This window comes from Eptesicus fuscus, chromosome 19 (assembly GCF_027574615.1).
Source record: "Eptesicus fuscus isolate TK198812 chromosome 19, DD_ASM_mEF_20220401, whole genome shotgun sequence".
Classification (NCBI taxonomy): Eukaryota; Metazoa; Chordata; class Mammalia; order Chiroptera; family Vespertilionidae; genus Eptesicus; species Eptesicus fuscus.
The window spans coordinates 26,082,569-26,096,549 of NC_072491.1; the positions used below are offsets into that span (position 1 = coordinate 26,082,569).

Consider the following 13,981-nt stretch of genomic DNA (forward strand, 5'->3'; position numbering starts at 1 on the left):
ATCTGGTAGTTACAAGTAATCTAAAAAGTGTGGCATTGGCTATTGAGCACACAGATCCATGAAACCAGCTACAAAGTCCAGAAATGGACCCAACTATATTAGGAAATTCAGTACATAACATTTGAAATCTAGAGAAAAAAGATGTTGTTTTAAATACATAGTATTAGGTAGCATTCTAGAAGGGGGAAAGAAAGTACCCTACCATCTATCAAAATAAATTCCAGATGAATTCCAGTTGAATAAAGGATATAAACCTAAAACATAAAACTTTTAAAATAGAAAAAATGGGAGAATTCTTTCATAATCATGCATTGAGGAAGACATTTGTTAGTATGACACAAAATGTGGTAGTCATAAAAGATAAACTATACAAAAATAAAAAATAGTTTGCTCCTAGTCATCAGCATGAATAACTGAAAGCTCACAATAAAAAAAAAAGTTGCTCATAAGAAACATACAATATAAATATGCTATTTAGAAATAACAGTGCCCAATACAGTGCTGAATACATGAGATGCTTAAATTATGTAGGTAGCTATTATTTGTTACTGTCTTCCTACAAATAATTATTTAAAAATATATCATTACTATTTTCAAAGTTGGGAATTCCATATATGGTATCACTGCACACTGTAATATTCCATTTTTCCAAGAATAATTTCAGTTAGTCAACAGGTAATTAATTGGAATCTTTAAATCAGTGCCATTTAGGTCCTTCGATGCCTGATCACATTCCCTTTTACTTATACTCCTGGCCAACTATGCTGGTTTACAATTCCTGAGCATGCCCTTACTTTCTTCCATATTTTTTAAAATAATATTTCTTTTGTTCAGAGAACCGTACCCCATCTCTGCCAACCAAAATCATTCTTCCTAAAAGGGCCAGTGCAAATCCCACCTATCCACGAAGCTCTATACAAACTTTGTGGGTAGGTATTCTATGAACACAGACAGAAAGGAAACAAAAGATATAGAAAGATACAAAGGCAGAATGATCCATTTAAAAAGTCATTTATTAAACAAGTTAAATACAATAAAAGTATATTGAAAAATCTAACTATTGGATCCCTTTGAAATATCTATTCTGGGTCTAAGAAGTATCTTCCAAACTTCTTACTGATAAGGGAAAGGATAAAAATACAACACATATTAAAAATTTTTAAACAATAAAGTACATGGTAAATTCAGAAATAAAAACAAAAACATACAAACTATTGAAGTATGAAGCCAAAATGTTCATGTCTTTTAAATGCCTGTGTATACTCACATGAAGGCCAAATTGTCTATGTTCAAGTTAGTAAATAGTCTATCGACACCATTTTAATGTATCAAAACTTGTGTCACAGAGAAATAATTTTAGAATGTGTTGGGTGTGTAATTTGTTCACATTTAGCAAATATATTCTACGTATGGACATATTCACTTATACTTAATGAAAAATAACATAATTTAAACATCTTGATTTAAGAACTGGATCTGATAGTTCTGTTAAATTCCGACATCATAATTGCCAAATGCATTATCAAAAGAGTTTTTCAAATTTTTTCTTTCTTTTTTTTTTTTTTTTTGTAAAGCTGCTTCCAAAAATTTCAGGATTTTAGGGCAAAAGAAAATACCATGTAGTCTTGTTTATAAATTCTGATGCTTAGGTTCTATGGTTAACACACACACAAAACATGCAATAGAGAGACTCCTATAGAAAAGCTTCTGTTTTCTTCCGTAGTTCCAAATGGTGTTATGTAATATGTCACTGGAAATAGTGGTTCCAGCACAGGCTTGGCAGTAGCTTCTGTTTAAAACTTTGCTCGATAACATCCATCAAAGGCTTTCAAACATACTTTCTGGCAGCACACATGGAGTCCGTGGTGTGAATGGGGACTGCCAGTGGGTATGAGGGCCTGTATGAAAAAGCATTTGCTCTGTGTGTGGGGTGCATGTTGTGTGCGCACGCTTTAAGGAGGTAATGGGATGAAATGGTTTATTCAGAACATAAACACATTTTCCTTATCACATCCCAACTGTGTAAATAATATAAATCAAATATTTAGAATTTAAATGGATTCTGAATTTCTCTGAGAGGCATATTTTTTTCCTTTTATCGTTCTTTACAGAGGCCAAAGCTTCAGTTATACCTCTTCCGGACAGAGGCAAAGGTCTCAGTCCGAGAGAGAAGGAGAGCGAATAGACCTGCCGCTGGCAGGGCTGGAGAAGGTGAAAGGCTCCTTGTCCTTCTCTTTGCTCTCATGCTTGTGCTTGTGCTTATGCTTATGTTTGTGCTTCTTCTTCTTTTTCTTGTGCTCATGGTGGTGGTGGTGATGGTGGTCACTGTGTTTGGAGGACGTCGATTCCTTAGAAAACACCGAGAGTGGAGCTGTTGCAACCGGATGCATACTCATCTCCAAAGGTGACTGCTCTTTACCTTCAAGATTAAAAACACCCAAATGAATTCCTGTTGATAACAAGGAAAGTGAAACGAAAGTAAGAGGGAGTATAGAACAGAGGGATTCCTAAGTGTTTATTACTTTCATGGGCATAATTAGGAGCAGAAGTATCATCCAAATAAGTATACACAAACAAGTTTTCAGCATCGTGGCCAGGAAGTTGATTATTTCAACTCCTGTAGTCTATACAAATTATGACATATACAAATGTGTTATCAAACAATCTTCTAAAAATTAATATTTACTATTTTAAAGTACTATGAAGAGACAATAATGATTACACTGTTATAGATTAAGACCCACATTGGTCAATGAAAACATAGCTCCTTTAACCACAGCTGTGCCCTAAGCTATTGGGGGTAGGGAGGTGGTAGCGCTGTGTCTATGCCATCAGGAGGACCACTTATACACACCTACCACAGTATACTAAGTTACTGACAGCAACATCCAAAAAAATCCCAAATTTCTACAGTTCAGTAAGTTAATTTCTAGGAATGAATAGGCAAAGTGAATTCTTTAAGTATATTCAACATCCTTAGCTTAAGAAACCCAGAAAAGGTAGGGAGTGTATAAAGAGGATGTGTCTACTTGAAGATAAGAGTCTTATAATTAAAACCAAAACACAACCTGAGAATCAGGAGACCTGTGCTCCAGAACAGGCTCTGCTGTTAACCTTCAGCATGCGTTTATCCTTCTCTATATCTCACCTAAAAAATGGATCAAATGTCTTTAAAACTTCTTTCCATTTCTAACATTCTATCAGTCTAGGAATCAACAGTTTTCAGACTCCAGTGTCCAAAAATTCTTCCTCCAGGCACGATACTCCTTGGGCCAAGCCCTAAGGAAAAATTCTTTCTGTGTTATTCTAGGTTAATGTTACTGCCTTACATGCAGCCAACTAAGAAAAAAGCCTAAGAATCATCTCAGAGCCCCTCCCTTCGAGATCTAGTTGGTTACCAAGTCTTGTTGATTCTCACAAGTGTCTCTTAAATCTGCCCCCTAACCTTGTCTGCAAGTGTATTAATTCCTACCACCTCACCTCACCTGGATTACATAATACTAGACTAGCCTCCTATTACCTGGTTTCTTGGCCTGCAGTGTCTTCTACTCAGATCCATACTTGACAAAGCTGCACAGCAGTAGTTCTCAACTTGGGGCACTCCAAGGGGTTATCTGGCAATGACTGGACACATTTTGGTGTCACCAGTGGGATGGGATTGGGGGAGGAAGTGTGACTGGCATCCTGTGGGTAGAGGCTAAGGATCCTGTCAAACAGCATACAATGCACAGGAAAGCCCCTACAGCAAAGAATTCTCATGGCCCAAATGCCAATGGTGATCAGGTTGGGAGACCCCCGCTACATAGAGATCTTCCTAAAAACAAAGCTGATCATAATTATCTGCTGAAAAGCTCAGTTCTAGCAACAGAATAAAAGCCAAATTCCTTGAACTCCAGTGAAACAGTTTCTGAAAAAATATTTTTTTATCCAAACTAAAAAACTAGGCTTTTCACTAAAATGGACTGAAATGCAGTCATTTCTTTTCTTTTTTAAAAGATAAGTTCTCAGCACTAATTCTGATCTAAGCTAGTCCCAAACCACTGTTTGTTTGTTTTTTAAATAGGCATCACCACAGACATTTTCTAAAATCACTTTCAGCACTCATTTTGTTTACAGTTTATAATCTGTCCTGAATTTCCCTTTCCAGCCTTATCGGCCGCTGTTCCTTTCTGTATACTCTAAACTAGCCCTCCCACAACTCCGTGTATTTGTAAATGCTCCTCCCTGGGCTTCGAATGCCCTTCCCTTATTTCTTGTCTAACTTGCACATTCATTTAATAAATATCAGGAATGAATCTGACAGACCAAGTCTTCTTGGAGCTGACAAATAGCAAAGAAGAAAGAAATGGAATAACCACACCTGAGTAGTAAAAAGACCAAACATAGAGCAGGAGCAGAACAAGAGGCTTAAATTAGTTGGGGGTGGAAGTTGGAGGAACCCAGAAGCAAAATTCTCCACCGAGTAATAAGCTAACATACAGGATGGAAGATGGAAAGAGAAAACATTTTAGGTTCTTTAATAATTTAAAATTCAGCTCAAATGTTATTGCTCTGGGAACTTTCCCCCAAAATGCCCCCCCACCCTAATTAGTTCTTTTATATTCCCACAACATAACACAGATGAGAAACTTAAAGCACAGAGAAATTAAATAATTTGCCCAAAGTTATACTGGCAGATCTGAGCTACAAAACCAGAGCCTGACACTAGAGTCCGTGCTCTTAACCATTCTACATGTTACACAGCGCACACGTAGCACATCCTTTATCTTTGGTCTCTTTCGTTAGACTCATCACTTCTTGAGTACAGAGAGCCTATCTTTTTAATTTTTGTATCCCAGTGTGTCCACAGTGTCTAGCAGCCCTACACTCCCACCTTCTCACCCCTGCCGAAGCTTACTAAACAAATGAATATAACAGAATTATATAGCTGTTGTGTTTCTTTTTAAATAGAATGTCAGATGAACTTAATCCAACTAAATGCAACTGAAGGTCACTAAATTTGAAGCCAGAGGGATAAAGCACAGAAACTGTGATAGATCCTCCAACTGGTATTGACTGACTACTGTACTTCCTTTGTGTCTGGCACTGTTCCAATTTTTAGAGCAAGTAAACAAGTCAGATAAAGTTCCTGATACCATAACATGACATTTTTTTATATGCATAAGTTTTTGGTAAAGCTAACACTAATAATATTGCAAAAGCTAAATAAAGAGATTACTTAAATATAGAATCAAGTTTGGGGATCTGTATCCCAGATATTCTTCAGAAAAAGAAAAAAATTTGAGAGATATCTGATTCACAGTATCAGTGAAATATGCCACTATATCAATAATATCAATGAAATATGCCACTAATCAATTTATATCAATGATTTTCATCCGGTGTGCTGCGGCACACTTGGTGTGCCGCGGCACACTTGGTGTGCCACAAGAATTTTAAAAACATGCAATACCTGACTATTTAGTCAGGGGCACTGACCTCTTTTCCCTTATACTGTCAAATAAAAAAATGACAACAGCCAACACAACAACAGCCATCCAGTGTGAATGAATCAAAATTTTATACATGTTTTTGTCAGATCAGCAAAAAATAGAATATAATTTTTGGTGTGCCACAGAATTTTAGTAATTAAGTTTATATATGCCATGAGATGAAAAAGGTTGAAAATCATTGCACTTTATGATTTTAATTTAGACTTTAAATAAATTACATGAATATGGTCATAATTCTATAAATGCAGTATAAGTAAGTAGTTGCATATCAAACGGAATACACAGTCAGGTGATAAGGAATATAATAAGAGACATGAAGACCTCATGAGCAAATTCCTTTAGCACCGATCTCATTATTTGGTCAGTCTATATTAACAAACTTTGTAGCTTTCCAATTGGCTGTCTGCACTACTGGGAGTCTTTTCTGCACTGAGGAAAGTCTCATCATCTAATCCTAAACACTTGCCAACCTACTTGGATTGCAGAAAAACTAATGGTTATATTGGAAAATGCACTTCCCAGCAGAGGCAACTGCCAAATGGGCAACTGAGTGTGAGTGTACTCTTTTCCAAGGAATACTTATAACCACTTCAAAAGTACAGATTTCTTGTCTAAGGGCCTTATACTTTGCATTAAATATATAGTGATTAATTATAAATCTTAAATTTCTGTTGATTTGTATTAAGTCTTATTATAAGACAATGGAGTAGCTAGATCCAAGGATAAAGGTGTTGGGAACCAGGGCTCCTAAGGACAAATGACTGATTGCAGGTCTGGGTAGATAATTCACAAGATGAATATGAAACACCTGGTACAACACAAAGGCAGTTAAAGCCTTCTCAATGGACTCAAGAGTCAACTTAAGAGGTTCTCACTGTCCAAAGATGGGGCAATCTGAGTACTGATAATGAACCGGAACTGACTGATCCCCACACTGAAGGGTGCTAGAAAGCCAATTCACTGTTTTGAAAATTAATAAATAGAGAGAATCAAACATTTATCTTATTCCTATACTAGAGGCCCGCCCTCTCCAATCTGGGTAGGATCGGGCCTAAACGGGCAGTCGGACATCCCTCTCACAATCCAGGACTGCTGGCTTCCAATTGCTCGCCTGCCTGCCTCCCTGATTGCCCCTAACCGCTTCTGCCTGCCAGCATGATCACCCCCTAACCACTCCCCTGCCAGCCTGATTGATGCCTAACTGCTCCCCTGCCAGCCTGTTTGCCCCTAACTGCCCTCCCCTACAGGCCTGGTTACCCCTAACTGCCCTCCCCTGCAGGCTTGGTCCCCCCAACTGCCCTTCCCTGCAGACCTGGTCACCCCCAACTGCCCTTCCCTGCAGACCCGGTCACCCCCAACTTCCCTCCTCTGTTGGCCTGGTCACCACTAACTGCCCTCCCCTGCAGGCCTGATCCCTCCCAACTGCCCTCCCCTGCTGGCCATCTTGTGGCCACATGGGGGCAGCCATCTTGTGTGTTGGAATGATGGTCAATTTGCATATTACTCTTTTATTAGATACGATAGAGGCCTGATGCACAGGTGGGGGCCAGCTGGCTTGCCTTGAAGGGTGTCCCGGATCAGGGTGGGGGTTCCCTTGGGGTGTGGGGCGGCCTGGGCAAGGGGCCTGTGGTGGTTTGCAGGCTGGCCACGCCCCCCTGGTGACCCAAGTGGAAGCCCCGGTATCTGGGATTTATTTATCTTCTATAATTGAAACTTTGTAGCCTTAAGCGGAGACCAAGGCAGGCCAGGGCTGCGGAAGCTTGGCTTCCTCCATCGTCGGGGGCAATTCAAGCCTCCTGCTCTCTCCAGCTCCGTGGCTGCCGTCATTTTTGTTGGGATTTATTTATCTTCTATAATTAAAACTTTGCAGCCTTGAGTGGAGGCCTGGCCAGCCAGGGTATGTGGAAAGCTTGGCTTCCTGCATTGCCAGGGAAACCCAAGCCTCCTGCTCGTTCCATGGCTGCAGCCATCTTGGTTGTGTTAATTTGCATACTCTCTCCTGATTGGCTGGTGGGCATGGCTTGTGGGTGTAGTGGAGTGATGTTTAATTTGCATATTACTCTTTTATTAGATAGGATGACCTACACCACTGGGAAATAAGAGATGAGGGGGAATTTAGCTTTATAAAAATAATCCAGTTCCTAAGTAACAATGGAAAGATAAGTTAGAATATCACCATTTACAACCCTCAGAGTTAATGAATCTAAGCCTTGAACCTCATAAAAAAGACAGATACTGTATGCTTACAGATTGAAGAACACACCACCGCCCATAAACCTGAATCCAGTTAAGCTTCTAGATACAAATATAAATGTACAGGAAACACAGAGGACTCTAACATGTTAATTACACCAGAGGTATATACAATGAGCAAAGTACAGACTTAAAAATACAGATTAAAAACCTGGTTTCTGGTCGACTGAAAATTTTAAATTTAAAAAGATGTAAAGGGCAATTCAGCCAATTGCAATGTGCAGACCTTATATGAATGCAGATTCAAACAAATTAATTGTTAAAAATAAAAATAATGGCAGCTATGAATCAATTAAAATTTAAACAGTGACTAATTAATGATACAAAAACTCATTTTTTTTTTAAAGTATAAGACTATTACTGTGATCATGGCTTTTTAAAACCCTTATCATTTAGAGATACATACAAAATTATTTAAAATATGTGGGATTTGTTTCAAAATAACTCAGAAGGGTGGAAATCGGTAAGGGTATGGATTAAACAAGACTGACTATGAGCTGATCACTGTTGAAGCTGAGTAATAAATTCCTGGGGGTTCACTGTATTCATCTGACTACTTCAGTTTTCCATAACAAAGCATTTTTTTAAAAAGGAGAAGTTAAGGCAATTTGGCTTTATCCAAGAAAATGTTACTCTTTGATTGAAATAGTTCATTTCCAGAAATTTATCCCACAAATGTGCAAAGACATATTCTAATATTTATCAAACTAGTATTTGTAACAACAGCACATCTGATAAAACTAATGTTACTCTTATCACTACCACCAACATTTACACTTTTATTTAACCTTTAGCTATTAAGTTTCATTTATTATAGACAATATATTTTTTTGTTTGTTGAACCTCTATCTTTCCTGACTAATTTTTACCAGGTCTAATCCAACATGATAAGAAAATGTAATTTCCTTCCCATGTGGAATTGTATATATAACAGTCAGATTTGGGACACATATGAGATTACTTTCACACTAGCATAAGAAGGTCATCTATAGAATTTTCACTGAGAAAAATGCATACAGTACCATCCCTACCACAAACATTTTCACACATTACTTCAGGCATTTATAAAATGGCTGGGAACTTGAAGCCCATCCAAAGCTAGGCACCACTCATTTTTAAGTTAATGAAAGCCCTTTCAGTGACCTGAAATGTATGTCTCTATTGTAGGATAGCAGATGTATCAGATATATCAGAAAAAGGAGATATCTATATCTATCTTTTTATCTATCGATAAAATTTACATTATGATTTTCTACTTCATATTATACAGAAAGAACCAAACAGATGTTCAGTTTTGTTATTCTACCCAACATAACCTCTTTCTTAAGAGACCAAATAAAATGCACAATGGATAAGAGTTTGCTGCAGTCAATTTAACAAATGCAAAACAAACAGAAAGAGGTACAAATGCAAAACAAACAGAAAACCTAATGTGGAAGTTTGTCAGCCCATCACAAAAGTGCTGGTAACAGACAGTGAATAACCTGCTAATTCTGATCAATTCATTCACATTAGATATATGTTTATATTTAACACAAAACCTGCAGTTTCTATTAGGAGAATTGTAAAGTCTGTTCTTTGGTTTCTTTAGATCACTGTAAAAAAAATACAGAATTATGTCATTATAATTTAAGAAAAAGACCAAAGTCTGTTTTTCATATTAAGAGTTTCAAAAGAATTAGAGGGCTCTCAGCTTTTTGATTTTTTTGTTTCAAAGGGTTTCATGCATCAGAATAGTGCTTTGCTGACTTATGCCAGAGGCATCACATAATACAGCAGGCCCAACCAGGAACTCTCCTCTTCTTCCCCACAGAAACCACTAGGGTTTCCCTTGGCTCCTGCTCCCGTCCCTCCTCTCCGCTTTCATCACAGCAATGCCTGCCCGCAGACCAGGCTGCAGTGGTGGGAGAGAGGGCCTGGTATGCATAACCAAGTCACCATGGGAACCATAAACCCGTTTCTACAAATCCCATTCCTGACCTCAGGAGAGAGAAAACAGTATAAGGTAATGAAGGTATTAAAAATACCCCTGCTGCTTCTCCTCTCTTGTCCCAAATGGCTTAACCTCCCACACATATATCATCCCACCCCTAAAGTATTTTTCTCACTATCATATGCAAGGAAAGAGAAAACTGGGGAAAAGGTTAAACCATGACCTTTCCTCTAAACAGTTTCCAGTTCTTCTTTATCTGACCTAAACCCCCATTCCCTTTCCCTCCTCCCAAATAACATCTGCAACACATTGCAGTTCTCAATTATCAACTGGCTGGCTCTGAAGGACCCAAACAGGGGTCTCAAACTTAAAAGCTTTGGCCCTGAGGAGACAGCATAAATGAGCACAGACTACCAGGTGCAAACAAATGGAATCGGTGTCATAGCACATCCATGCCTGAAAGGGCTTCTCAGTTCTTCAAGAAAAGCTGGAAACCGAGATTTTCATGTGCAATCTCTTCATTTTCAGTCAACTACAAAAAACCTTATAAGACTTCTGGAGATGAAATGAAAGTTGCCTCAGTTGAACGAACTGAGTAAGGCCCCCAAACCCATTTGTGAACTTGAGGATCCCTAGAGACTTAAGAACACAGCTTTCCTTATCACTGTGTTCGATGCCTCCTTTTCTGAACCCCCACTCCCAGTCCCAGGCCAAGATCAGAAAAGGAGACCCCTGGCTCCCGCTGGGGGCTGGAAGAGGGAAGTTGCTGTTTCACTGCCAGCTTTACTAGGTTAGGTTAAAGTTGTGCTTCTGACATTCCAAAAGGTGGAGCTGAAAGTGCCCCTTCTCTCACAAACATTGTTACACACAGTGCCTAGGTTTCATACTTCTGTTCTTCAGGTAGAAGTTAAAAAGGTTTTTGTTGGGTAGTTTGGGAAAGTTACGTAGCAAATATAATAATGTATCTACAGGAAAACTATATTTAGATCCCCAAATAAATACATGTAGAAATACACCTTTGGAACACTACCATTTGTAAAAGACTTACTCATTGGTCATAAGGCACTGAACAGCATAAATATGTTTGAAGAAATTACAAAGGCACATTAAAGAATATATTCAAAATTAAGTTTTATCGATCAGTCTATATATAATATGTTGGTATACATTTTGTATCATGACACAAAAGGGTGCTACACTGATACCAACCAAAGCTAAAACTTTAAAGCTTCCCTAACACCCCAACTCGCCCTGTATTTCCTCCTCAGTCTTCCCAAATGATGCTATGAAAACTACAAGACTGCAAAGAGAGAGTCCCAGAAATATGGCACAATAATACAAAAGCACATTGGTGGGCACAAAAAAGGTATTAAGATTTGCTTCTTCACCGGTGTGGCTCAGTGGTTGTCAACCTATGAACCAGGAGATCACGGTTCGATTCCCAGTCAAGGCACAAGCCTAGGTTACAGTCTCAATCTCCAGTAGGGGGTGTGCAGGAGGTAGCCAATCGACATTCCTCTCTCATCACTGATGTTTCTATTTCTCTCTTCCTCTCTGAAATCAATTTAAAAAAAATTTGCTTCTACATAGGTTAGTGTGCCACATCACTGAGAAAAAAACAAACAAATGTATTTAGATTATTTTCTGAAACAGGAATTAATTTGACTGTTAGAATTCAGACAGAATTTATTTTTTTTAAGGGCATAAAGGGGTGGCAGAAGCATCACTCTCAAACTATAACAAGAGATTTGAAATACTTTAAGTTTTATAATTTTTAAAAATGCAGAAAATTTTTCATGTCTAGTAAAATTTTAATTAGTATAATGATAATACAGCAAAATTACACCAAAATAACAACAACAAATCCCCTAAAAAGCCAAGAGAATACAAAACTAGCAAAGGTAAAAAAATATAAAAATTCCCTTGTGCTAAAGTCTCCAGCTGGTTTCCTTCTGAAATATATTTTATGAACTTACCACAATGAATGCATAAAGCACACAAAGAGATATAAGCACCCAACAGCCTGGGGTCACAATACCAAAATATTTTGAGGTGTTGCTTTTGTTTGAAGTCTCCCCTTAATCACAGTTGGTTCCCTACGCTCCTCAAATCAATAAACAGTAACTCTTTTGTTTATATCATAAAAGCAGGGTTTATATAAGCAAACCCATCCCTTGAAATTTTAAAGCCAGATTAATGACTTTTGGAAAAACTATTTATTAAAAGTGATTTTGCTTATGTATCTAGTTTTTCACTCTCTGTTCCTCCAAAACTTGAAGTCTGAACTTTTTCAGCAGTTTTGATTGTTTACTCCTTATTTGGATTATAATCTTCTCTTTGCAAGAAACAGAAGAACAAAGTAAGCAGAAGACAATGTAAAATAGTAGAGTAGTTCATAAACATATCTGAACTGAATTACCTTTCATAAACTTAAGCCCTAGTAGTATGAAATAATTTAAAAGTCAAAACATGTGAATTCTCTAGGCATAGCATTAAGGGTTCATGATTGAAGCAATTATAAAACTTTCAGGGGCAAGGAGAGAGGAGAAGTAAGTAGTTGATTTGTGTATTTTATGAAAGTACAGAGGCTCAGATTTGATGATTTGTACTGAAGCTGGCATTTTCATATTATAATATTCTTAGAAAAAGCACTACAAGAGCAAAATGTTAGCTTTAAATGACATGAAATGATTTTCCTCCTTCCTTTCTACTTTTCTGTTATTTCCAAATCTTACAAAATAGTAGTGCATTCATTTATGTTAGATACTACAAATTCAATGTGTTGCAAGAAAAGCAAGTTCTCAGATCTATATATTTTATGTATTTTTAAGTTAATAGAGAAATTTCATGTTGTATACCTGAAACAAATGTAATATTTAATGCAAAAAAAAAGACACTTTATGAAATTTACAGATTTGTTCTTGAGCAAAAACAAACAAACAAACAAAAAAAAACACAATAATTTCACCTGTTCCCTTCCGTGCCAGTTCCATCCCCCACTGGGGCTTTGTGACAGGTGTGCCATCACCCCCTGGTGAGTGCTGGGGCATTAAAGCCCGAGAGCTAGCTGGCCGATATTTAGAGAGCCCTAAAAATGCCAAAGGAGAAGGAGAAGATGAATTAATTCCTTTGTTTCCCCAAAGAAAGGAAGAAAAAAAGAAAAAAGCCTGGCAGGTTTTTATAAGCTAGCCTTTAAACCAGAAGCAATTTAACAGAAAATTCTAATAATAAAAATAATACATTTTTGCCCTGTGGCTCAGTGGCTGAGCACTGACCTATGAACCAAGAAGTCAAGATTTGTTTCCTGGTCAGGGCACATGCCTAGATTGCAGGCTGGATCCCCAGTAGGGGACATACAGGAGGCAGCCAATCAATGATTCTCTCATCACTGATGCTTCTATCTCTCTCTCCCTCTTCCTTCCTCTCTGAAATCAATAAAAATATATTAAAGATATATGTATATTTTTGAAGTAAAAATAAATAAATAAACAACAAATCTAGAAGTATAAGCATGCCAAATATTAAAAAAATAAAATGGAAAAAGAACACTTCATGTATTTATTCTTTTGCTCATATGTGTTAAATCTGATACAATCTAATATTTCATTTTATACTGGCTACTTTCAAGCTTTACAGTTGTTCACTTGAAGATAAAGCAACACACCCTAGAACAGTGGTACCTTGTGAACTCTCGATCGGCCCAGTAACTGCAATACACTAATCTTACCTGGAGTAGACGGCCTTTCCAGCATGTTCAAATGATGAGAAATGAATGCCTGGCTGTCATGAACAGTATCCATATCAATCTCCTCCTCGTCTTGAGAACTTGAAAACTAAAACACACACATGGAACAAAAGAGAAAAAGGGCCATTATATCACTTTATGTTTGGATCTTAGCTCTTAGGAAAAGTAGCAGAGAGGCCACAGGATATACCCCCAAATAATCTTTAAAGGAAAAGTAGGCTCTTTTTCTCAAAAAGTATAAGAGAGAGAAAAGATTATGTGGTCCAGCCTCCAAAAGGAGCTGAATGGAAATTGCTGGAAATGTAACAGCAACTAAAATCTATTCCTATGTTATGGGAGAGTAGTGAGTTGAGGTAGATCGTGCACACATAGTTTCTCCCCAAACAGAGAAGAAGTATGTGACAATAGAAGTTAAACAATCGGTTGGAATGTTTTAGAGATGGACATTTGGGTTCTTTTATGATTCAGTCTGTCCCATCTGTTCCTAAGGAAAAATGAAGTATTCATAAAGATTTACAAGAAGGTGAATATCCTACACTATTAATACAGGTTTAACCT

General features: G+C 37.6%; 1 protein-coding gene across 1 annotated transcript in view; it reads right to left on the reverse strand.

Moving 5' to 3' along the window:
- Window positions 1-992: 992 nt before the first annotated feature.
- Window positions 993-13,981, reverse strand: part of TAF2 (TATA-box binding protein associated factor 2) — a 72,890-nt gene continuing 59,901 nt past the window's right edge. The window contains exons 24-26 of the mRNA XM_008143365.3: window positions 13,406-13,511; window positions 12,647-12,766; window positions 993-2,419 (exon numbers count right to left, since the gene is read on the reverse strand). Coding sequence (XP_008141587.1) covers window positions 2,157-2,419; window positions 12,647-12,766; window positions 13,406-13,511 — 489 coding nt within the window. The 3' untranslated portion in view covers window positions 993-2,156. The remainder of the gene's footprint in view (window positions 2,420-12,646; window positions 12,767-13,405; window positions 13,512-13,981) is intronic.